At 42.9% G+C, this 26290-nt stretch overlaps 1 protein-coding gene and 1 long non-coding RNA gene across 2 annotated transcripts; both read right to left on the reverse strand.

Moving 5' to 3' along the window:
* Window positions 1–1033: 1033 nt before the first annotated feature.
* On the reverse strand, window positions 1034–4748 carry LOC144097169 (uncharacterized). Its single transcript, XM_077629932.1, has 4 exons — window positions 4605–4748; window positions 3717–3784; window positions 1940–2021; window positions 1034–1200 (listed from the first exon to the last, which is right to left on the reverse strand). The coding sequence occupies exons 1-4, from the start codon at window positions 4648–4650 to the stop codon at window positions 1193–1195; spliced, it is 204 nt and encodes a 67-aa protein (XP_077486058.1). The 5' UTR covers window positions 4651–4748; the 3' UTR covers window positions 1034–1192.
* A 15955-nt stretch (window positions 4749–20703) lies between these two features.
* Window positions 20704–25630, reverse strand: LOC144097170 (uncharacterized). Its single transcript, XR_013306935.1, has 4 exons — window positions 25491–25630; window positions 23572–23642; window positions 21315–21399; window positions 20704–20850 (listed from the first exon to the last, which is right to left on the reverse strand). It is a non-coding gene; the product is annotated as an uncharacterized LOC144097170 (long non-coding RNA).
* Window positions 25631–26290: the final 660 nt, after the last annotated feature.

Genomic DNA, 26290 nt, shown 5'->3' on the forward strand with positions numbered 1-26290 from the left:
TTATATTGCATTTATGAGAACATCTACAACCGTGAACTGCTCACATATTACGGCTATATTTGCGCTTCCCACGCTGCTTAATAAAAAAACCCAAATTACAGATGAGTCCTCCAGGTAGGTAGGAAAGACTTTTAATGCTCTAGAAAGGTGCTAGTAGCAGACGAGAAAGAAGAGGTCCATCTTCCTTCTTCTCACAGGGTCGGTGCCCCTATTCCAGGGCTCCGCTGAGCTTCGCTGCTCGTTGGGCGTGCTGGATCAGACCTTGTTGGCAACCCAGATCGCCGCTGGAGAGCCGGCTCTCCCACTGTTCCGCACTCGGGTCTTTGCGAAAGCTGTCGTTTTTACTGCATTCCCACGTGATGTGGTACAACGATGGCAGAAAAGCAGAAAAGGAGATTGGCAGAGGCGCAGCTTGTGTAGCGGTCTGCACACACGAGGGAAGAGACTGGGGCCTAGAATATAGCTGAGCATTTGTTGCGAGGTCTTCATTAGGAGAAGAAATACCTCTTTTAAACAGCATAGAGTGCTCTGTCGAATTAATGGTCACAGCTGGGAATATTATGTGATGGTTTGCACAAAGCTTTGGTGTTTATGGCAGAGCCGATATAGATACTTGCTGCATAGGAGTTTGGAAGGCTGTGAAGACATGTGCCCCAGGTATCACCCCTTTTCTGGAGGAATAAAGATAGGTGCCGTTTTTTTTATTTAATGTAAATTAGCCATTTTATTGAGTTGGGCTGACATTCGTAATTTTGGAGATATAGGTGTCTGCAGTCTGGCAGTTAGTCTAATACGATTCGCAGATTAAATATCTGAATAACATCCTTCGCAACTTCACTACTTCATTACGAAATATACATAATAGAGTGAAATACAACTTGAGGCTTTCATTGTAGCATTAACTGAAAAATATTATTTTTGCAGCTTTTAATTATCTGCAGGTTCCTCACAACCCTTAAAAACGTTCTGTATCAGAATATTTCTTGCCTTTCTTGAAGTCAGGCCGTCCAATGATCATAATGGGGTCATTCCGTTTCATTAAGTCTTCTTCCTGAGAAAATTTATTTGCAGGAGTGGATACATCGAGACGTTGTTTAACTTCAACTTCCGATGCGTCGTTCGTTGTCAGGAAAAAAAAATTGCGAGAAGATGGCAGTAAAAAAGGAATAGTCTTTGTGCTTCCTTTGGACTTTCACACGCCTGAAAGAAAAGAAACGGTGTCATCAATGAACAATAATAAAAATTACAAACGCATTTACGTTTTGGGCTAGTATACATCGTTAACTATAAAACTCTCCGTGTTCATTCGGCACCCGGGCTAGTGCTTGTATTTAGTTTGGCTTCATAGAGATTTTTTATAGTGTGTTGTCCGTATGTGTTCTGTAAGGATTCTATGATATCATGGTTTCATTCAGTGTGTAATTTATGTCATGCCTCCCCCCACCCCTCCTGCCTAATGTTCATTACGGGTGAAATGCTAAATAAAATAAAAATATTAGGAGAACAGGGGCGTGCAATACTATTTCACTAGTCTGCGATGTGTGTCTCACAGGCACAGCAGCAGCGTTGGAACATCACTAGGAAAGACGCCTACAGGTAAATTATTTTTGACGCTGCTTTTTGTTTCAGCTATAAATATATGGTTAATTGGTACATGACAATGTCTCAGGATTTGTCCTGGTGCTTTCCTTCTTTTGACGCAAGGACGTCCTAGACCCTCTCGGTCAAGTGTAAGGTTGCTGAACATAAACCCTGCATCTCTACATAACGGTCTGTTGTTACACATTTAGTAGCTAATCACCTTGCCGCTGAATATTGGCTAATTTCTTAACAATTCTTCATTTGACGTCTCCCTACATAAGAGAAATGAAGTGATCAACTTGCGCGCCTAAGAATTCGCAATATGCTACATTTATTGTGATTTAATCTCGGTACTTACATCTGAAAACCCTTGGGCAGGGAGCTCTGAAGCACCTCACAGGCACTTCGATGCACCTTTGTCCTCGACGGCAGACTTGCCGCTGAAGAAAGAAATGAAAACATAGGGCACATTTACACACACATATTCCTTCCCTTTGTGCTAACACAAAGAGCATAGCATATTAGTAGCAGTGCCGTCTCGAAAACCACTGCGATGTGTCAGGTCAGCATTTCTGGTCACGCTATTTTATGATGAGCATTTCATCGGCTACCTCAGCGACTACCTCAGCGCAACGGGTCTTCACTCCTTTTTTTAACTTTCTATCCCCCGCATTCCTTCCCCTTTTTTCAACTTATGCCTCATGGCATACTTTTCGAATAAAAAAATCATGATGCTAAGATATGATTGTCGCAAGCTAAAAAGCCCATCACCGATAGCCCCGGTAATTAACGACTGTAGGTTGCCTGAACAAACAGTCATGAAACTTATTGAATACATATCCAAAAATACAAATATTAGACTGATATTAACTAATTCAGTAGCAAAACTAAAATTTCAAATATTATCAGTCAGCATCATATACGGGACTAATAATCTGGCGGACACAAAACGGCAGTTAATTACAAATCAGATATTCTTAGCTGAAAAACTAGTAAAAAAGACGAGAGAAAAGAACGAGGAATACACACGATGACTCTACCAACTGGTCCAACTGTGCCAACTATGTACCAACTGCTCAGATCTCAACTCTTCAGATATTCTACACAGCAAGAAGCGTGAAATTTGATGTGTTTAAGGTAGTGTGAAATGATCTTCGTGGTCATATTTTAATGCCAGAAATTGCAGCCGTAATTTTCATGAATGTTTGAATGGAATTTAATACCTCTGATAATACATTTAAAAACTGCTGCTCGAAAGCGATTAGGCGACACCCCGCTGTGCATTCCACACCCGCGGTGAGCAGTTCCTAAGCATAGGTAGTCCCATGCACCATTATTCCCTTCCAGGTGCACGCCTGCGAGCACTTCATACCTAGTTTACCGCTACATGCTGGGCTTTATTACTGCGACATTCCTTCGTCTTGTTCTTCCAAAAATCGCCTTTTTCAAGCTTTCTGTGGCAGTATTCTCAAATGCCTCTATATGACAGGCGAGAAACATTCGATTAAATTACTTATGAATAGCCCATTTCGAAATTCTTTCGATGAGGTGAATCCAGTAAAGACAAAAAAAATTACTGAAATTTTTAGACTAATGTTTGCACTCGTCTTGGTTCTGTCATTTACAGGACGTTATTTTTGTATTTGCTCATCACGTCAGTGGAAACTGCCTTGCTTTCTTTGTTATTACCAAGCGAAGTCATGGATCTCCTGAATAGCCTAATATGTTATTATTACGATCATTGAACTTTTTTCACTGCTTGAGTGTCGCAAGGAGTTAACCGTCGACTTATGGAAGAAGCTTAACTACTTGTAACTGTCTCCCGCCATCACAAAAGCAACAATAATAATTAATGTATTAATTTCCTAATTTGAGAGTTAGCCTGAAGCGCCAGGAAGCAGCACGTCAATATGCTACTTCTTCGCTTCCATTGGCTGCGGTTATTCAATCTTCGGCTACTAATGCCGGAGTTGAAGCGTTCCAAACCTTCACGAAATACGGACACCACAGGAAAGAACAATCTAATAATTTCTTCCCTGTGAAAGACCACATTGTTTCCTAGAGTCGTGTTTTCCATATGTCGCTGCATACCTAGTGATTGTGGTCAAATAAAATACGCTTACTAATATACTTACTCCACAACGGCGGCCACCACCTTGTCCAGGAAATCCTCCATTAAAGCGCTGCGCCTCAGTCATCATCACTGCGAATAGTTAACGTAAACAATAATGCACTGCTTAATCGCTTAAAAAAAACTGGTAACAGGCGTGGAAGGTTTCCCCGTTGGAACGTTGGAACGTTTCTACGCGCCAATCAGTCGTGTCATTTACCAGCGCGGCAATCTCTTTAAAGCTGACGTATGTGAAACAATTCTTGGTTCATCGCTTATTCTGCAGAACATGACTAGAGAAACACCTTTTCTGCCGGCAAGAGGAAAGCCGTTTACCTGAGTAAACACAATGAATAAAATACCGTTGAGCAAAATCGCGTACTTGTGCATAAAAGCCTACGCCGGGATGTTTCTTGTGAAAAGCGGTTTGTTATTAGTTTTTTGCTCCGCAGGGCTCTTGTTTTAATTTTATTCTCATTTATTTAGTTTTTAAGACGTAATAAGGCAGCGGTCTTCGAAGCTCTGCCCGTTTGAAACACAGTTTTTCTTCAAATTCTTCCAGAAGTATCCCGAACTTCGGCACCTGAAACAACCTACACACAATTCGCACAGTCTATAAAATCATAATTTTTTCCTTTACTCAAAAAGTAGCGCTTCCTGCTGTCGACAAAAAATTGCCCTGATCAATCCCTCCTTTCATTGAGCTTCTCTGCAAGTGAGGCGGCATAACTGAAAAGTATTCCTACTCTTTAAGGGAGTGTGTTAATGCCCGGATTCCCTCTAGCGCAGATTCTTTGTTTCAGTACAGTGATTACGAAAAAAAAAAGTTCAATACGTGAAAGCCGCTTACACTCGGAAAAAAAATTTCATGGAACCGTTTCTTTCTAAGAGTGAATTACGGCTTGCGACTCACCTGCTGACAGCAGTAGCAGAGCCAATAAAATGGCTGAGTTCTTCATTGTGTAGTGCGCTTCGTGACACCGGTAGACGACAGCGACGCCAGGAAATATCAGAGGCGCTTTTATTTCGGGCACCGGACACACAGGCGGCGCATCCGCCTCCTGTGGCGCCACCTGACAGCGTTCAGACGATAAAAAAAGGGAGGTTGCCGCCACCGGGACTGTCTTTCAGCGCTTACGTTCAACGGCACTCGAAAACAGCACGCCAGCTACGTACGTTGTCAATCACGAGCCGACGTTTCTAAGGACACAACGAGTGCGAAATATAACCCAGGAAGTCATCAACGCATATTTCCATCGCACGCGCTTATTGCAGTGGGGATTCACGTGTCATGAACAGCATGTGTCAGATGTAAACAAGGAGGCGATCCGCTCTTTCCTCTATCCAGGTCTTCATTGCCTTAACGCCAAGGCTCCTAAACATGCGTCGTTTAAGCTGCATTGAGGTCAGTCTCCTCCAATCTTTTTTACAGAAGAGAGCGCCATCCCTGAAACCTCAAATCTGCGTCAACCAAGTCAACCAAGTGACCTTAGCGATCCTTAAGCGGCGCATTGGTGCATTCCGTACATCAGAAGAGAGCCGGAGGTGGGTTACGTCTACGTTCTTCCACAATCGTGTACTCCCCGATACAAAGTGAGGTTGACGTAAGAAAAAATTTTGCAAAACGATTTTCTTATTTGTTTACCATATTTTTATGTGCCATGAATCGATAGCACGTCTGCAAGTCTTGAAAGGTGCTAAGACTACCGCGTTTTTTCGACATAACATTTACAAATCTCTCAAAAGCTTGGGAAAGATTCAAGTTATAGCGCGTACTGAAAACAAATAGTCGTACTAAAATAGCTTCCTCTAACTTTGGTTTGATCTGCGCAAAATACGGCGGTATATGTTTTGAGCATCGCTGACAAAACTAGAAAGCTACAAATTTATTACAGTGAAGCTTAATAGGCAAAGATGCTTTCTTCCAGTTAAAGGCCTTAGAGGAGAGGAAGTGGCAACTAAATCCGGCTTCCGGAAAAGGTTCAACTCAAATTCAGGACAACGCAGCCAGTTGTGGAATGGAAAATTAGAGGTGTGTAATTAAGAGACAGAAGATAGAACGGTGGTTCAGACAAGAAACGCGAGTTATTGATGTCCTAGTCAAAATAAAGAAAAAGAAATGGGCATGGGTAGAGCATGTATTGCGAAGGCGAGATTACTGATGGTCGTTAATGGTAACGGAGTCAATTGCAAGAGAAGGGAGGCATAGGAAGATGCGGCATAATGTCAGTCGGACGGATTAGATGGGGAAGTTTAAGGGGTGACATTACCACAGCTGGCATTCGACAGGGTTAATTGGAGGGATACGCAAGACGCCCTGTCCTGCTGTGATCAGATGATGACAATTTGGCACTGGAATATTCATCCGAGACTCAATAGGTGAAAATTCTTTTTCCTATTTATTTATTAGAGTATTGAATATAATATATAGATACATTGAATTTCTACTTACAAAAGTGAAAAATATTGTTGAAGTCGCGTTCATTGTGTGGGGCTTAGTTATCCTTAAACCTTGGCTAAAGTGTTATGGGACAACACGCATACCGACATAAACAATGAAACCAGCGTAAGGACTGCAAGCACCAGGCGGCGTTGAACTTTCAACTTTTTAAATGGCAGGACCTTATTCTACTGGCTACAAGCCGGAGTCAGAGTACTACTAAATGGAGGTTCTGCAAAGAAAGTCGTATGATTAGGTAATAAGGACTTGCTTTCAGGATAATGACAATTTAAGAGTTTCCAGAAGTCGACTGCTTTGCACTATTTTTGTGCCATAATACAGAGGCTTTAAAAACCATTTTTCAATTTTTCATTCGACCCGAGATTTCAGAAAAAGAACTGTAAAAAGTAAAAGTCGCCTTTGAACAGCTTCAATTTTGCGTTTGAGCTGCGAAGTCGCTTACACGGATTAAGCATGTCTACTTCTACGAGTATGTGACCTGAGCGCGGATATAACTTAAGACCGCTAACAAGCATAATTCGCTGCTATCTTAACACGCTGCTCTAAGAAATGCTCGAGCCGGACGAGCCAGTACGTGGTTTGAAGCCTAAGGATCTTAATAATTCTGCTCGACACGGCCGAATATAGCATGCGCATGCGAAGCAACATTTTTTATTCGTGTTTACGAGGCAGTATTTTTGGAATGTATTAAGCAGTGGTAATTTTTGCGTGTTCTAGTTCCCAATAGTTTCTCGCACATATTGTGAAGAGGCAATGTGTAATTTGCGATGAGAAGTGCCAACAGTAAGGCGCTTTTTGTGTTTTGCATATCCAGCAATTCTGGACAAAAGCGTTTTTGAGCGTGAAACTGTTTATGAACGCCATTTTTTCATATAACGTAAAATTTCACTATAACAATCAATATATCCGCAGATCACCCGATGGCAGTCTTGTATTTTTTTTTCTATTCACGTCCTTGCTATCGTCAAATGCTTTCTCCATTCGTTTTCAATGACAGTCTTAAGTGTTCCATGCGATCCCTGGAAAAAGTTTAAAAGAAAGATTTTATTACATATCATAATAACGGACCGTTACCTTCAATATTTTCATAAGTGTTTTGCAATTTTTCAATTTTCAAAATTTTCTTCGAGAAAGCTGGACTTGTCTCCCGTCATGGTCAGCCAAACAATATTGAAAGCTGTGAGTTTTTCTGGATAAATAAGCTGCCGCAGTACACAATCTCAATTTAACTGGTGGTGACTATGAGGGTGTGACAATTCGTCCTCTAAAAACAGGTCTAATAATGTTGAGGTGTTCAAAATCTAAAGAAAATAAAGCCAAATAAGATAGCTCTAAATGTGCAAAACTAGTGAGACATAATTCATTCAGATAGCATTTTTGCCTTTCACAGCGGTACACTCAGGCAGTTACTAAACCACGTCTGCCCTAAATGCCATAAACGCGCTGAGATGTCAATGCTTTTTATTATGTGTATCAGGGTCGCCAAATTTCAATCACCACCTCCTTTTTTCTCCTTTTTACATCAATTACGACGCCTAAGGAAGGATAATGAACGGGTTCGACTCATTTTCTGAGAAATATTAGGAGAAACAGCTTATTGTGGCTTGAAAGCAGCTCGTTTATTGCTTCTTTGAAATCCAAGTAAGAAATGAGAAGTCTATTTTTACCCAGAAACAATGAAATCAGACAAAATAGCAATGAGCATCCAAGCGTTTGCAAGAGAGGCTTTTCCTGCTTTCACTGCCCTGTCACACACCTGAAAGGAAAACAGCCATATCAGATATGAGTGAAACCAAATTACCATGCGTCTTACACTTTCTAATATTAGCGCTTACTAAGGTCAACTTTCCGGGGTCCTACAGAGTAATGGTTTCTCCCTGGATTGCGGCGTCTAACTCAGCTGAGCAATCTTCGACTCTTAATCCAAGCTGACAAGTAGGCAAGAAGGCTGCAGTCGGGACTATTTGGTTAAACACACTGATTGACTGAACGCGTTACACCTACGAAACTACACAGGACAGAAACTTTGCTACCTTGTGGCCTTCCCTTCTGTCCTGTGTAGTTTCCCTGTATTAGTGAGTAAAATTATTTAATATATGCAATTAGACACCAGAGGTTGTCTTAATTTGCTCATAACAGAAGCTAGACTTCGCATTTTCGGAAGGAGCGACTTGTATAATGGCTTGGTTTAAGAGATTTAACGTCACAAAGCGACTTGGGCTATGAGGAACGCCGTAGTGAAGGGCTCCGAAAATTTCAACCACCTGGGGTTCTTCAACGTGCCCTGACATCGCACAGTGCACGGGCCTCTAGCATTTCACCTCCATCGAAATTCGACCGCCGCGGCCGGGATCGAACCGGCGTATTTCGGGTCAGCAGCCGACCACCACAACCCCTGAGCCACCGCGGAGGCGGTTTGTGTATTCCATATACTTAGCGTTCTACGCAAGCTCAGACATCGCACTGTAGCAGCCGATGATGCAAGAAAGCCGCAATTTCAGTCAAATTAATAATACGTGGCGAAATTGCGTTTGACTATATATCGCAGACCAGGGAACCCCGTACATACAATGCATTATGTGAAATTCTATGCAATCTGTTAATTTCAGTTTCAACTTACAGAGATATACTAGTGGGCAATAATCATAATGACCGTTGCAACGAGCTAGATCCTTGACACACCGTTGGCATTGAGCGCAAATTTTATCCTAAAAAAAAGTGAAAACAAATTTTTGCAGCACTTGCAATCTGAGATTCTTTTCGCTTATGCTAGTACAATACGAAAGCGGGGTGTTTCTGTTCAACCATGTTTTCTTAAGCCAGTGAAATGCGCACCATTTTTAATCTGTGGTTGTGTCTGGTGTTGTTCACAATATGAATGGCAAGGCATAAAAAAAAAATTCACTGGATCTGATTCTCTCTAGGGAATGATTTAAAAAATACACGGATGCAAATGCAGTCGGAGCCATTTCTTGAAAAAAAAACAGTAACGTTTTATAGGCTACTGATTCTTGAGCAGCAATTAATTGCCAATATTAGCAGCTCGCAGTTTTCTCCATAATATTCAGGGAATATACAGACGTAGAAGCACATATTAACGACCGTTGAAATTACTGATTACCATCAACAATTGAGCAATACTGCGATTAAAAGCAAGCTGCTCAACTGTCATAATACTTTCGCAGCTTTAAAATTTCTATTCCACTAAGAAAAAGACACGCAATAATTTTCAACTGAGAACTTCCAGCTTCGGCGTTAAGTAAGATTACCATAGCGTTCGTCATCAGCCCTGTCAAGTCCACTGCGAACAAAGGCCTCTTCCGTTAATCTCCAACCAGTTGAGTATTCCTGCTATGGCCACGCTGTCCATATAAATTCTCAAGTTTCGTCTTTCCATGCCGCTCTCTACACTCCCGTCTATGTTTTCCACCTTTCGAAATTCCCACAGTGACCCTAAAAGAGCATTGCTTATATTTCTGTAATATCTTAGTTCAGTTAATACCAATTAGTGAAAGACGAAGGGAAACCTGGAACAAACTTTTTTTCTGTATAAAATAGAATTTTATGGCTCCTACTGGCAATTTTTATATTTTTTCTGTCCCAAAGCAGCAGTCGTTGCTGTGAAAAACAAATTTAAAAGCGCAACACTTTTTTCCCCACTCATATAATACTCCTGAAGTTGAGACTGAAATGGAGTGTGATTTCCGCTCGAAAGGGAAAATAAAATAGCTGCGTAACATCATCGCAGTTATCTCGTTAAAATGGCAGTCGCGGTAATTGCATTTCACTTAACTTTTTCTAGCTTATAGAAGTTATGTTTTCATTTGAAGATAACTCTTTTCCAGCACTTCATCACATACTTGTATATGCAAATTTGAATATCTCCTGATTGTCCTTTTTACAAGATAAAACTTATACAATCCTCCGGTTTTAAAACTATCTAGCAGTTCTATGCAAGTTTAACATGAATATTTTCTCTCCATGGTGAATGTAGTCTCGCTTATAATGCTAAGGAAGATTCTAATGGCGTCGCATCATTAAAACCGCCCAAAGCCGATTGAGATTCATACAAGAAAAAAATAGTGTGTAATGTCAACTTTAGTTTCTCTGCACTGCAGCGCGTAACCGGGGAATCACAACAAAGAGGTTCATCAAAAGTGAAGTGAAAATCCTCACACCAAATATGGGCCGCAAGGCAAATCCGTCAGCAGTGAAAAAAAAAAATTAAATTAGAAAGTACCGACTGCACACAAAAACGTTCTCTGATCGTTGTTGTGTCACCGTGCAGAAATGAGTCATGTTACGTGAGTAAACCACTCTGGCAATAGGCTTACTGTCTGGAGAACCTAGAGTAGTCTTGATCCTGCAGCAGTAAATTGCTCAACTTTTTTGTCGTCATTGCATCACTTCATCTAAAGTTTCGTTTTCTTGTGGATAAAATTTTTCCACTTACGGAGAAACCGTAAGTGGAAGCCTACTCCCAGTGGCACAAGAAAAATAATCGCATAGACTTTGTTCGAATTATTGATCAACTGGAGTTAAAAGAGCTTAGAACGAAAGCTAGCACGATAACTTAAACCGCCCGATGTTCTTGAACTTCAAGCAAAATCTACTAACGCAAGCGCAGCAGCTTTCTCTCCATGCGTATTCAGATGGGTCAACCATGCCAAAGACTGCGCCCTTTGAACCCGTATTCTGAGAAAGACTTCAGCTGGTCAGTCTATAATACATCCCTGTGTCAATTCAGCTCTCAGCATTCCGCTTGCGTTGCAGAGGGTAATTAATACACTTACTCCACACGGGCCACCCCCGCGCATTCCAGGCAGTCCGCCTTGCGAAATGATCCTTTGCCTCCGCCGGCATCACTGTGAACGGTTAGGCCAACGTCATTATCTCGCTGAACTGCATAAAGGTCTGCATTGAAAAACTCTTAATTGAAGTGAATCCGTTTTGTAGCGATAGCTACATTACGGTAGCATTTCGAGCCTTCAACGTGGCGGCGGCACGTGACCGTGGCGGCGCCGCTACGATCACGTGTCTGGTCATGTGGCTTGTCACGTGGTTGGTCACGTGGTGCGAAGTAGCTACCGTTGCCGTGGCTGGTCACGTTGTTTGTCACGTCACCAGCCACATTATTGGTCACGTGTTGCGGAGAAGCTGCTGCTGCCGGCGGCGCAGCGCGCCGGCGAAACCGAGCTGCAACAGCTGTGCGCATGCGCAGTGTCAAGTGGGACGAAGATGAGGAAGGAACGCCCAGCGAAACGAAGAGGCGAAATACCGACTTTGCAATTGAACTGAGCAAGTTCCACTCGGCCAGCTGTAGCTATCCCGTCACTCCAGGTTTAACCAGAGCTTAACCACCGAGAATTTTTTAGATGCGGGATACTAGCAATATTTTGTGGTGCTGGCCGTGAGTGCCTCCTGTTTTACTAGGCGTTTGTTGTTGACTTCAGCCTTACAGTGACATCATTTGGTGTTTTCGTTTCCGCAGAATTATAGTGAAGGTGCCACGTCGGAAATTATCAAGGGTGCAAAAGGCGTGCTTGTTCAAAATAAAATTGCCTCCTTCCCGGCTTGGCATCAGTATTACAATTACTAAGCCTAAATCTTACTAGTCTTAGTAGAATTTATTTTAATGTTATCCATAGTGGCTGTTCATTCATCGCCAGCAATAAAAATGCTTTGAACGGGAGAGGAACGTTTGTTCTCAACCCTAAAAAACTATGACTCCCACGAATGCTACAAAATCATTACTACACGGCATACTCAGCTGAGTATCAAACGAACCGCTTAAGCAGTTTACTATGTTTTGGCAAATGCCGCTCCTTTTGCTACATTCTGAGTCTACTGAAATTCTCAGAAATAGCTAGGGTGTAACATTTGCCGCTTATTTCATAACGATATTTTTCTGGAGTGCATCACAAAGACCTACAGCTCATCGGGTGCGCAATTTTTGAAACAGTCCGAAGTGCAATATGATATTAAAAGGCATAGTTGAGAGAAAACTTACGCCAACCAATATTTCTAACTTTACTCAACGTTTCGCGACCAACTCGGTCCCTTCTTCAGGGACCCCTGAAAAAGGGACCGAGTTGGTCCTGAAACTATCCCAAGAACCCAACCAGACGGACTTCTGTCGAAGATGTTTTCGTTCATATTAAAAGGCAGCTCTGATATACCCCGTGTTTCAAGGAGCCCCGCGTGAAATTTGTCAGAAATAAGCTTTTAAACTTATGAATTCTACAGAATGGAGTGCCATCGTTGGCGGATGAGAGAAAATACGTGAAATGTGATAACTTAATACCTCCCGAAACAACTTATCTTGGCAATGCCGCCACGGCTGCAGAGCCGGAACGCGCCATCTCTTGCTTTGCAGCGGTATGCAGGCCCTGGCTAGAGTTACATTTCCTTTTGAAACAAAGTATATTGGTAATACTAATTTCTGTATGGACTTCCGCACAAGTTGCTTTCATTAGAACTAACTCATTAGACATGTCCCACTATGAGAAGCTTATAAAGATCAAATCGAACCAAGTCTTCCTTTCCACCATGCAAATGATTCCAGGATCAGCAGATAAGGGGTGGACCAACACTACAGAAAGAAACGATGCAGGTGGGCATTCTGAGACCTAAATACTCCCCGAGTGGCAGAGTAACAAACTCTCCGCCCCTTTAGTTTTCTCTTTATGGCCAGTGAGAAGTCGTCCCTGACTATAGTAATCTGGTTAACTTGTTGGTAGTATTGAAATTTTTAGCTGCTGCGGTTAGGTGCCTGGTAGAGATTTTGAGCTAACCATTGGTTATGGGCCGCACCAGTTTCTAGAATTTTCAAAACGCGATTACCTCGGCGCTGTGGCTTCACACAATTTTTTCACAATACATTCATAACGCGTAATTTGAAATACCATAGCTTGCTAGTCTGAAACAATCGCTATTAACAGCGAAAGCATGACCATAACGTCAAGAATCGTGGTTCGGTCAATGGATTGCTGTCATGCTGAAAAAAAATTATACTTCTGCAACTTGCCCACGACGAACTTCATTCCTAAAACAAAAACGGATGTAAGCCTTCACTTACCTGCCGAAAGCAGAACTGCTGCAATGATGATCGCAAAGTGCTTCATGCTTTCGAACGTTACACGAAGGAAATGGCGATCCACGGTGAGTCCGGCAGTCTTCTATTAGGCACACCTTACGTCAGGGTGCTGGTCTCGCGGATCTTTCGAAAACCTTTTCAACGCTCTAAGTGTAGAAAATATGTCGTGAACTTTAGATTATGAAATACCTTTGTTTTTCTTGCTGTTGAAAAATTCTAGGCACTACAAACGTAGCTCCGCGCACCTGAGAACAATTTTTTTTAATACGCTTGTGTCAAGACCACCAGTCAATGGACAGAAGGCGCTTCGTTATCTTTCATCCCGACGACTACGAATATCTTGTGATGAAGACAAATACCTCATGAAAAGAGGCAGCTGCTCATGTCGGTAGGCGGCTTTTCTTATTTGCAGCGGTAGGTGTATATGAGCGCCGCATTGCGTACTTTCAGGATATCAATGTCGTAGTTGCGCGACGAGAGTGCGCATTGTAATGGTACTTTCTTTTTGACTCGCCAAATCTTGACTTGACATTTCTAGTGGGCTTTAGCCTGCAGGAATGTCAACAGCAAACGCCACCTGCGACGGCTCAAGAACCCGTCCTGCCTGTCAAGCAAGACGCGTGTGACAAGAGCCGCAAGGTGTTGGCCTTCATTCTTCCTACTTCTTTAGTCCTTTACGAGCTCCTTTGTTTCGCACCTCTTAAGACCTTTAATTAAACAGTATTGTCAAAGAAAACCCTAAGGCCAATGTTGTGGACAGCGGAAAAGTCTGTATTATCGTTTCACGCAGTACAGTAAACTACTTCGACAGTAGGCGGCTAGCACGCGTTCATTTTTTATTCTCAGTGTGTTGCCACGTGTGGCACATTCAAGAAAGATTTCCGGTGCGCATTATTTTTCACCATTCGACATTAAACACGCGCTTTTTATGGCCTATGGACTTCAACGTCCCGAAGCGACTCAGGCTATGCGGGCTGCGGGTAATTTCGACCACCCGGGGTTCTTTAACGCGCACCGACTTCACGCAGTGCACGGGCCTCCAGCATCTCTACCCTCTATGGAAATGCGGCCAGGGCTGGGATCGAACCCGAGTTTTTCGGGTCAGCAGCCAAGCACCAAAAACAAGGAGCCACCGCGGCAGCTGAATTAAGCACTGAAGATCATCTGTGTTTACAGTCGACGTCATTTAAGCTCCATACAAACATCAGAACATGGCTGCTCGCAATCTTGCACGCCAGAAGTGCAATAGACAATTTTGTGCACGTGAGTCATCGACAGCAATGTGTCAGATTCCAGGAACTGAATTTGCGTTCGTGCTTCATAAAGTGCAAGCACTTAATTTTGTTAACACTCGATCAATTGCTGCACGTTAAGAAAGGCTTATTTCTGAACGCTCCTGAAACTCTAAAACACTGACGGGAGGCGCTGCATAGTACCTCGGCCATCGAATTGAACGATTCACAGCGGAAAAACACGATGGCGTACGACGACGGTCTGAAGATGTGCACTGCCCATTGCGCTTACCGTCAGCATACGCATTCTGTACCCAAGCTCTTACCTGCGCTTTTTGGTGTCAAAGATTTCCTCTAGCGTTCTAGCCAGCATTTTTGATGTGACGCTTATATTATCCCTAGGATAACACTTCATTGCATTTAATATTACCTGCTGCGCTGATTTTCAAAACAAAGCCCAACTTGTATTTGTGACTTCACACAGAAACTCAGAAAAAGAGGCAGGCAGAGGCACCGCGTGTGAGGCGGGCTGCTCGCACCGAAGATGTGTCTGGGGCCTTACGGATTTTTCAGCGTTCATGGCGACCTCCTTGTTCACGAGGAGCAAAAACAGTCTCATTAAGCACGAAATGCTTCTGCCCAGTATAGGTGCCTCATCATGCAGCTTACAAGCTTCGAATATCCAGTGATCGTTCTCACAAAGCGAAGTTGTATACTGTAGAGGGGATGTGGGCACTTGTATCCTGTAGGGCTGACATTATTCCACAGTTGTTTCCCAAGTAAAGGGGTCCGCACTTCGGTAAGTGGCCCAACGCGTTTTCTGAATTAAGTAGCTTAATACCTTTCGGCGCTACTACTTTGAAATTGTATGTTGGAATATATTACAGTTGGAGGCCTTCTTGTACCAATAACGTAGAAAAAAAAATGTTTTTGCAGTTTTCATGACACTCAGCCTCCCAAAACACCCCTGCAAATCCTCTATCCCATTTTTTTTTTACTCCTTGATGTCAAGGCGTACAATCATCAAAATTCAGGCGCTTCCATTTTAATTATACTAATTAATTGAAGAAAATCGGTCTTTAGGCATTGAAGCGACCGCAGTGAGAGTTCGCTGCGGTCGCTTCAATGCCTATGTCACTTCAATGTTGCTTCAACGCCTAGGCATGTAGTCAAAACTACATGAATATGTCGGAAAAAAACGGTATTGTTTTCTTGTTTCTTATCTACACTAACCCAGCTGAAAAAGATAACATAACATCATAAAAGAGCCACAATAAAAATTGTTTAGGCTGTTAAGATTTTTGCTAGTATACGCCACCACAAATATGTCAGTTCTTTGTGCTCATTCCGCGTCATGACTTCTGCTTGTTCTTCAGTTCAGCTTTTTAAATATTTTAGGTTATATTGCCAGGATTTTTGCTTCATATAGACGGCTGATATTATCGTTAAACTCAGCGTATAATTTATGAAATACTCCTCCCCTCTCACGTAATACCAACTAGAACTTTAACAATAAATAAAATAAAAAAGAGGAAAACAGGGGTGTGATGATGATTATGGATTTTTCTCGCGCAAGGGCATCTGGCCAAAGAGCGCCATGACACAAGGCATTTTCGACTTCTCAAGGCGGGGTCAAAGACTAATTTTTCCTACCATTTCACTCTAAATAAGGCGAGCACCAGACCAGAGGAAAGCTTGTACCCATTGTATCACCCATTGGTACCCGGCGGCACTGGGCATCGAACACCGCTCCTCCCGTATGCAAAGCGGATGCTCGACCACTTGACCACCACAGCAGTAAAAAGAAAAAGGCATAAAATACTATTGCACTTGTTTGCGATGCGCGCGCCGCCGTCATAGCGGCAACGCAGCATAGCAATAAAAAGATACGAACTACTAAATAACACTTCATGCTCCTTCTCGTGTCATTTGTGCAATCTTTGAGACATTATTACTTCAAAACCTCTTGCGATTTGTTCTGGTGCCTTCTTGCCCTGCCACAAGGACGTTCGAGACCCTCATTAGTGCCAGTAAAGTGTACGTTAGCTGAACTAACACCCTGCATCTCGTGCAAAATTTTCCCTTACCACTTTTATAGTCGCAACGTAGGCCGCAGCTGAGACTTGGCGATATTATTCAACAATACGTCCCTATATGTCTCCCCAAGCATAAGCAGAAACTGCTCAACTTCTACCCATTAGACTGAGAAGAATACTACTTTTATGTGTTTTTACTTTCAAAACTTGCACCTAAAAATCCTTGGCCAAAGAGCCATGAAGCAACTCACTGCAACTTCGGTGCACCTTTGTCCTCTATGACAAAATTGTCAATGAAAAAAAAAACACGTTGGGTGCTTTTGCAAGCACATATCTCTTTTCATGTTAGAAGAAATTCTGCTGTATCAGTAGCACCGCGGTCTTACCCACCAGTCCGAATTATCAGGTCCGTTTATCTAGCTATGCTATTTCAAGATTTTCAGAATGTGACTGGTGCAGCAAGGTTAAATGGTTGTCATCGATAGCCCCAGTATGAAGAATTCAGTTCGATTCAGCTGACAGTTGTGTAACTGCATTCTGCACACGTATTCGATAAAACTACAGTGTTACATGCCCATCCACAAACACAACTGTAAAGGTCAACATTCAGTCATTAGCATCCAGTGTTCTATGCTGCAATATAATATTTTAGGGTCATAAAACCGCATGAATGGCGATACAAATATTCTACGCATCAAGAAAGAAGGAACTGAAGTGGTTATGAGACCACGAAATAATTTTCACGGTCATAGCTAATGCAAGATTACGTAGCAGTTGTGTGAACGCTGGTAGGAGGAATGGTTGAGAAGGAGAAGCTCGGATTTCTCAGGAGCAGGAGAGAGGCCAGCGGTGGTGAGAAAGGAGTCGATGAGATCTAGGCCACGTTGCAGGGTGTCCTGTACGTGACCGGGAGAGCCAGATGAACACCAGAGAGTGATGTCATCGGCGTAAAATATATGATGCAGGTCGGGAATTTCAGCTAGCTGGGAGGCGAGAGGGGCCATAGCGAGATTGAAAAGGGTAGGAGAGAGAACAGCACCTTGAGGAGTGCCACGGGTGAGGTGGTGTGGGTTAGACAAGTGGGTATCTACTCGAAAGCGAGCCACACGTTTAGAGAGGAATGAGCGGATATAGGAGTACATGCGGGAGCCACAATCCAAAGAGGCGAGTTGAGAAAGGATGTGATCGTGGCAAACACCGTCAAAGGCCTTGCGAACATCGGCTTCTGGTCGCCCAGGCGGTCGACATGCTCGGCCTATAAATTATGGTCGAATAAAAGTCTTTACTACTACTACTACGTAGCAGTGATTGTTATGAGCATTCTAGTGAAATTTAGAAACTGCACGTGGTCTCGATAACCTACAAATAATTCTAAACAATTGCTGCTAGTGAGCAATTACGGCGACACCTCAACACGCGTTCCAGGATCCGCCGTGAGGTAACCACTTTCAGCTTTACCCCTTTCCTGGTATGAACTTGTGAACAATTTATACCTGTTTTATCGCGACATTATCTCTTCTTTATTGCTGCGAGCTTCTTTCTTCCGTTTGTTCTAATATCAGCGTCATGTGTTTCAAACTGTTTAGTGTCGTCTTTTTTTGTAGTGCCTGAATAAGACAGATGAGAAACATGTGATTACATGCGCATAAACAGCCCCCTTTCGAAACTACTTGCCATTCACGTGATTCTAGTAACCACAAAAAATGTCCGGAATAAGCACTCCGGTTAGTCATGTCCCTGGCAGAACGTTATCTGGGTGTTCGCACTTGCCGCCAGTGGTAACAGGCTTGCTTTATTTAACTCCCACGCGAAGTCACGAATACCTGATTAGCCTAGTATGTTATTATTACACTCATTGAAGTGTTCTCACTCCTTAAGTGTCACACAAGGCTAACCGTCAACATATAAAAAATCTTAAATGTGTGTTATGCCCCCCCCCCCCCCCCCAACCCGTACTCTTCTGTATGTCGGCATGATGTGTGCTCCACAGGCTCTTACTGTGTCTGGTGTCGTGATCACTGCTGCGTGACAAGGAGCAGAGCAGCTAGAGGGTTTGTGTCTTAGCCAGCTGGTTCGTTGTTCGAGAGGCTGCTCACGACGTTGACGGCTAAAGATGGAACGTTTTTTCATGTCTGTCACTTGTGTCGTTTACCAGCACAGCGGTCTCCCTATGCCTCACACCTCTGAAGCAATTTTTGATTCATCGCTGGTTCCGCATAACGCGATTACTTAAACACCTCTTTTTCAGGCAAGAAGAAAGCCGTTTACCTCTGCGAATGCATATTATAATGTATAGTTGACGAAAATTACGTAACTTCGCAGAAAGGCCTACGCACGATCTTTCTTCTGAATAGTTATTTTTTTGCGTTACGGGGTTGTTCTTTGCTATTTATTATCCTCTAAAGTATTCTAGCCTGTAACGCGGCAGCGAACTTTGGATCTCTGCTCATTTGAAGCCCTGTGCTTCTACAAATGCTTCTAAAGTATCCCAATCTTCCTCGTCAGATTCAGCCTATGCACCATTCACGCTGTCCATCCAACCATTATATTTTCTTTCAGTAGCAAAGGGCTAACACTTCATGCTCCCGACTAAAAGGTTCGTTGATGCAACCCACCTTAAATTGAGCTTCACTTTACCTAAGCCAAGCAAATTTAGGAGTCATTGTAGTCTTAAAGGGAGGGTGCTACTGCCCCGATTCACTGCAGCGCAGATTGAGTCAGTGCTGCATTTATTAAAAGAGCAGTTAAATACAGCAACCTGTCGTAGTTAATTGTGCAGTGGTTATTGCACTAGGCTCCTCACCCAAACGGCGCCTCTTCGATCCTAGCCGCGGCGATCGTCTTTCTATAGAGGCGAAATTCTAGAGGCCCGTGTATTGTGCGACGTCAGTGCACGTTAAAGAACCGCAGGTGGTTGCACTAATCCGGAGCTGTCGACTGCGGTGCTCCCCATAGCATCCGTCGCTTTGGGACGTTAAACCCCATAAAACGAAAGCAGTCATTTATTTATACAAAAGCGCCTTAGTGATCATAACATTTCTGATGTAGTCCTCTGCGGGGCATGGCTACTTGCTTGTTGCTCCGACAGGCGTATGTATGAGAGCGTTCGTGCAATGCTCTCTCAGGCAATCTCTCATCTATTCTGAATCGTATCGCACCGAGATTTAAAAGTATTAGTGCGAAACCACTCACACCTTCACCGACACCATCTAAGAATCTTGTGACAATCGTGTCACCTACGTAGGTGACACGATTCACCCACGATGTCACCTACGTACGTAGGTAACGTAACACGATTGTCACAAGATTCTCAGATGGTGTCGGTGAAGGTATGAGTGGTTTCGCACTAATATCTTTAAATACATACAACTGCGTAGGTAAATAAGAAGAGATCAAAGAAGAATCTATGACCGGGAGTCGAACCCATGGCGGCGTGAGCAGATCAGCTTCACACCTACTGCTCGAGAGCACTAGGCTGTCGCCGCAGGCGGTTTACTCCTCATATGACAGGCTGCAACTCATTCTCGCTCTGTGCATTGCACATCGTCGTTATCCATGTGCGGCGCGAACAGATATGATCAGCTTAACCTCTCTGATAGCTTAACCTGAGTCTAATGTGGTCGTCGGACGTGCCGATCAGCCAGCAAAGCAAAACCATTAGCTAACCAGGCTGAACACCTGTTTTCGCAAATCTACTCGGTTTAACGAAGTTAAAACACTACGAAATATTGACCACGCGGCTACTTCTAGGAGCCAAACAATTTCCATGTTGAGTTTACCCTGCATAAAAAACCTGCTTTAATCTGCAGTCAGAACGGCCTCCTCCTAGAATATTCAGGTTTGCTTATCAATGCTCTAGAAAGTGGCCTAAACATGCTATTTATTATCTGAATCAAATAAAAATGAACAAGTGTTCTCTAAATATGATTGAAAACTGGTGTAGTTTATTCCGGTTCGATAGCACTTTTCTCTTCGATAGCAGGAAATTCATGCTGTTATTTCAGCACTTCTGTCCGAAATTTCAGACACACACAAGGGTAAAATGCGATTATGGCGCATCAGAGCCACAAAGTTCGCGATCAGTACTTAAATTTTCTCCTCCTGATGTCCACGATGACAAATAAGGGCGTGACTATGGACGCGTTTCACTTTTTTTCTCATTTATATTTGAAGGAATACACTTCATGTCATCAAAAAGGTCATTTTATTGCATTCGTGGAGTTCAAGTTGAAAGTGTTCGTTATTACCAGGAAAATAAAATCCGCTCAAGTGACAGAGACCCGACGAACGCTTGCAAAACATGTGCTTCGTGGTTTCACTGCCCTGTTACACACCTGAAAAAAGACACAAATATCAGGCATGAGCGATAAAAAATTAGGATAGCTCTTCGTTTTCTAGTACAGGTAAAACAGCGCATTGATTAAATCTACTTTCTGTGGTTCTTAGGCGTTTTGAATTTATGTGTTCCCTGCAGCGTCTTTCTACCCTGCGCAATCATTTAACTCTAATTGCATGCCGACAATTTCGCATCAGAGATGATTTCGCAAAAACATGTGCTATATTTTTGCACAACTTTGCAGCCAAGAAGCTGTTTGTATAACCTAAATACTCGGTCCGATACACAACATTAGCTTATCCGACATTTAGTCGCCGAATACGCCTGAAAGAAGGAAATACAATATAATTAAAACCCCGTTCTAACACTGTATTCTTCTATTAGTCACAGATCAGTAACGTATGGGAATGCAATGGATTGCGCGAAATTTCAAGCAATCTATCCTTTTGAGTCGCAACTCACAGATAAAAAGTGGCGGGCAAGGAGATGGACCGTTGCAGCTCACTGGATGCTCGACGCACTGTTGACTTTGACTGCAAACTTTGTCCTGGAAAAAATGAAAGCAAGACATTGCTGAGTTTTCCATCACATTTTTCTTCCGTCTGATGACCTACATCACCAAAGCGGGCTGTTTCGCCCCAGTAGCGTTTTCCGAAGCCGGTGCAATTTGCCGGCAGTTTATTCAGTAAGGCAGCCTCAAAGTTATCAACGAATGAATGGTACACCGAAAAAAAAACACCCTCACTGGCAGTGCTTCTCATTGTCGAATACGTTTTGAACAAGATAGAAGTAATATAAGTGCATTTGGATCACACCGCTAGAAAAACACCAGTCGCCGGATTTCGGCTACAGGTCCTCAAGCAGCAAATCTTTTCCGAACATCAGTAGCTAGCAGTTCGGTGCAATCAATTCAGGTGGAAATCTTGATGTAGAAGTACATTTGGGTACGGGCAGAAATTACTGACCGGCAACTGCAATGCTCAGTAGTACGATTAAAGCTGAGAATTACACAGCTTTCTTAAGATTTTAGCCGCCCAAAGAAAGCAATTTGAAATCTTGCAGAGATAAACAATAATTTCCATGAACTGAAAACATTCGCAGAAAATATTGTTGCTTCCTTTTGCAGCTTTTCGACGGCGCTCTGTAAGATAGCCATCATGTTCATCGTCAGTCCTGCTATCTTAACTGATCTCTAATACCGGTCATTGCCACCCCCTCTCTGCCATCCTTATCACCGCAAATTTTCTATATTCGCCTCACCACGTTACTCTCAATACCCCCTGATAGCCATTGCTTTTTTTTTTAAATCGACATAGTGAACATCAGACGAACTCGCTTGTATTTTTTCAGTCCGTGTAGTGTAACCTAATGACTGACTTAAAGTGACAATTAGGATAAATTCATCCAGTCCTTATTTTGTGTAAAGGTGGATTCTGTGCCTAGTGTTGGCAGTGTGGATATCTTTCGGCAGAAAAAGAGATGCATTGTTGAGGAACATGAATTTAATAATGCAGCATTGTGTAATTCTAACTCGTGACATCAGCCCCTGGATTCCGTGACTTCCGTTTGGAAGGAGATATCGTTTAGTCGAACCTCAGGGATCCCTGAAGAAATAACTGTTTTGACATCATCGTAGTTTGCTTCAGAAAAGGGCCGGTAGGAATGATACTTAAGTAGTAGCTTTTGGATTTTCCTAGCTATTACAATCTCAAGTTTAATAGCTACCAGCATATTTTTCAGTACAACTCAAAAATTAACTCCTATGTACAGGCTTCAATTTGTCCTCTGCGTCGCTTTAACGCTTTTCAATTTTTACAAGGCTGGAAATTTTCGAGACGACAAAATCTCAAAGTAAATATAACCCAGGTGTCTTAGTTGCAGGAATGCAAAGGATCGAATTACTGACGCCGGGCTCTGATTTCCTCACAAGAACCTCTTATAGGATGTGATTTCAACTTTTGACGCCTGCAGCAGCTAAATAATACGTCCGCAGGATAACACTTTGATGGCTAACGATGGCTCGCTTCAAGCGCCAAGATTGTGCGCAAGTGAGACCAAAAACATTTAAAACATTTGAAAGCGTATGAGATTCATAAAAAAGAACGCGGTGCAGAATAAGCCGTTTAGTGTCCCAACACTCTCCGTCAAACTTAGCAAGCACAACAAATGAGTTCATTAACACTGAAGTGAGCAACACTACAAGAAGTGTCGGTAAGGCAAGTCTGTCACAAATTAAGTAAAGAAAAATAACAATTAGAAGCGGTTCGTAGCGCACAAGATCATGCCTGCTTGTTGTTGTGTTAGTCTTTAATGTGTGGCAAGAAACTGCTTATCATACATCATTGAATTAGTTACAATATAACTTTTTCTTGTGTGACACAGCCGGCTAACCACTGCCCCATAAAGCAGCCCTAAGTTAACAAAAGTAATCGCTAAGTTTCTCGAAGTATGTAAAAACAGGACTTACAGAAAGGATCGTGGGAAAGCTCTAGCAGGAAAACTTTGAACGCCCGATGTTCTTCAGCATGAGGCAAAGTGTACTTACGTAAATGCTGCTGCAACTACACCCTTATTCCGATGTGCCAGCCAAGAAAAAGATTCCATCCCCCGGACTAATAATCTGTGAAAGGCTTCAGCGAGTCAGAGCGCAGTGCATCCCTATGCCGCCTCAAATCTCAGTATACTTTTCGCGTAGCACCGGGCAATTTATTACACTTACTCCGCACGGGCCACCGAAGGGCAATCCAGGTAATCCTCCTCTTGAAGGACGCTGTGCCTCTGTAGCCGTCACTGCGAAGTATTTAGGGCATCACTGTCTCGCTTGACTATAAAAAAATGCGTTAACAAAACTGTTCAAATAATTTCATTTGCTTATAGCGACAGGATACTACCTACCTCTTGAACTAACTGTGGGTTGTTCACTTCTTACCATATTGTGACATGCGTTCGCGTGTTTGTTTTCACATAATTCAAGTGAACACGCTAGATATAAAACTACCATGAGTGCAAAAGGCGTGCTTCTCGAAATAAAAATACTTGGCTCATCACGGGCTTGGCATAAGCGTTACAAGGAATTGTTCATCCTAAATCGAAGCAATCTTAGCGTGTTTGTTTTTATAGCTATGTCTTATGGCTATTTGCGCATCACTAACATTAAAATGTCTCCGAAAGTTAAATTCTACGGATGCTACAAGAACCACACTACAAGTCTGAGACACTTGAGAAGGAAACCCCTTGGGCTCCTTACTATTGGCAAAATTTGTACATTGTTACGTGCTTAGAGTACTGAAAAACGTAGCAGAGTGGAGGGTGTAGCTGCTACCACTTAATTCTTAAGGATTTAATTTTTCTCAACTGCATCTCTAACAAATGAAACTAATCAGGTGGGCACTCTTTTATTACCTGGTGATATTAAGACGCTCCTCCAATATGCAAGAAGTTTCATTGAAGCCCTCTCGTAATGAGTTAAAAAAAAATAGGCTACTACGGGTAAAAACTTTACTTCTACTCAGTCGAGCACCAGTGCTGGCGCCGAAGATAAAACATGGGAAATCTGATGACTGCGTTCTTAGGCAACCTTTTCTGCAGCGCAATCAATGCTAGACCCGAAACACGCGCAATCTTCCCATGCAGCTAGATATAGCCCCGCTTGCAGCAATAGTTTCGCCTTGGAAAACAGTATATTGGTAGTACTCGGTATTGTGGGCACATTTCTTACATTACTTCAGATTTTCAACATTAGACAGTTGCGTCCAAAGTAGTTTCCTTGATTGCAGCGATTTTCTTAGGCACATCCGACTACGAGAAGCTTACAAAGATTCGCCAGTTGCAGCCGCAAACGAGGAAACCAACCACGCAGCGATTAACGTGCCAGGCAGTCGTCATGCGGCTGAACCATTGGCAGAGTGGCCCCGTTACAGCCGCTCCGTACGTGCAGTGCTTTCTTTATTGCCAAAAAGAACTTTTGTCTGAGTACAGTAAGCTGGTCAACTAATTTCAAATTGTTATGTTGTTAAAACTACGGCGAAGTGCGTGGTTGCAGTCGAAGATTTGAGGATAGCCGTTAGTAAAATCCATAACAGTTTTTAAGAATTTAATCAACATGTCTACTTCGGTGCTGTGAATGAAAACATTTTGGCTCTCTCCTCTGCCATTCACAAACCGCGCTTCTTTGGTGCGCACTCTACAGAGCCTACCCCGTCCCTCCATGGCGTACGAGCCACGTGACCTTCTGTCTTAAGCTCTCACGGCGCGTCTCGTCACAGCCCGCAATTTTGAGCTACACATCTCTGATTGGAACCAGGCTCTCCACCATATGAGTTAAAATGTTGACCATTGCAAATTTATTAACCAAATTATTACTTACCAAGATTAACATCTTTTGTGATTTCCACCATCCAAATGCCACTATACCACCGAACGCGTCTTTGTACCTCAAAAAACAAATCTCAAATTTAATTCATTGCTACCTGCAACAATTGCTTTACACTGCGAAGTGATGACATTAACATCGGAATCGTAGTTTTAAGAGCGGTCAGCAGTCACGCTGCTAAAAATACACATTTTTTGCAACTAGCGCAAATTGAATTTGGCTTCTGAAAAACAGATATTGAATTGCGTGAAGTTAGCTTCACTTACCTGCCGAGAGCAGAAATGCTGCCAAGATGATCGCCAAGTGCTTCATTATTTCGAACTTTACACGAAGGAAATGGCGACCCACAGTAAGACGAGCGGTCTTTTTATCCTGTTCACCGCACGTCGAGGCGGCGGTTCCGTAGTCCTTTCCAAAACCTTTGCACCACTCCATGCACGGGAAATGAGGTATGAACTTTGCATCCTCAAACACCTGCTTTTCGGGACGTCGCATTAATACTAGATACTGCAAGCGCAGCTCGTCGCTCAAGGGCGACTCGAGTGAGCTTGCTTTTAGACAAGGAGGAAATGGGCAGAGGTCGTATTTCTTTATTTGGCCCCGGCCATGTGCGTGCCTTGCGATGTAGAAAAATCCCTCACGGAACGAGTCAGCTGCTTTTGTCAGCAAGCAACTTTCCTAACTTATGGCGGCACGTGTTTGAGCACTGCTTATTTCCAGGATGCCATTTTCGCGGTTGCACGAAGACATTGAGCCTTGTAGTGCTATTTTGCTTAGACGCACGAAATCTTGATTTGATATTTCTAGTGTGGTCTAGCCTGTGGAAATGTGAACAGCAAGAGCAACCTCCGACGTCTCAGACACCCAGTTCTGCCTGTCAAGCATGAACCGTGTGACAAGTGCCACAAGGTGCTGGTCTCCATTGTTCTAGCGCACTTCTGAAAATATTTACGTGCTTGGTTAATTCGCGCCGCTTAAGGTCTCTACCCTAACAATATTATCAAATAAAATAGTAAGAAGAGTGTTCTCGACAATGCAAACGTCTAGTTGTAATCTGAAAGGATAT

The sequence above is a fragment of the Amblyomma americanum genome, chromosome 7 (genome assembly GCF_052857255.1).
Source record: "Amblyomma americanum isolate KBUSLIRL-KWMA chromosome 7, ASM5285725v1, whole genome shotgun sequence".
Lineage (NCBI taxonomy): Eukaryota > Metazoa > Arthropoda > Arachnida > Ixodida > Ixodidae > Amblyomma > Amblyomma americanum.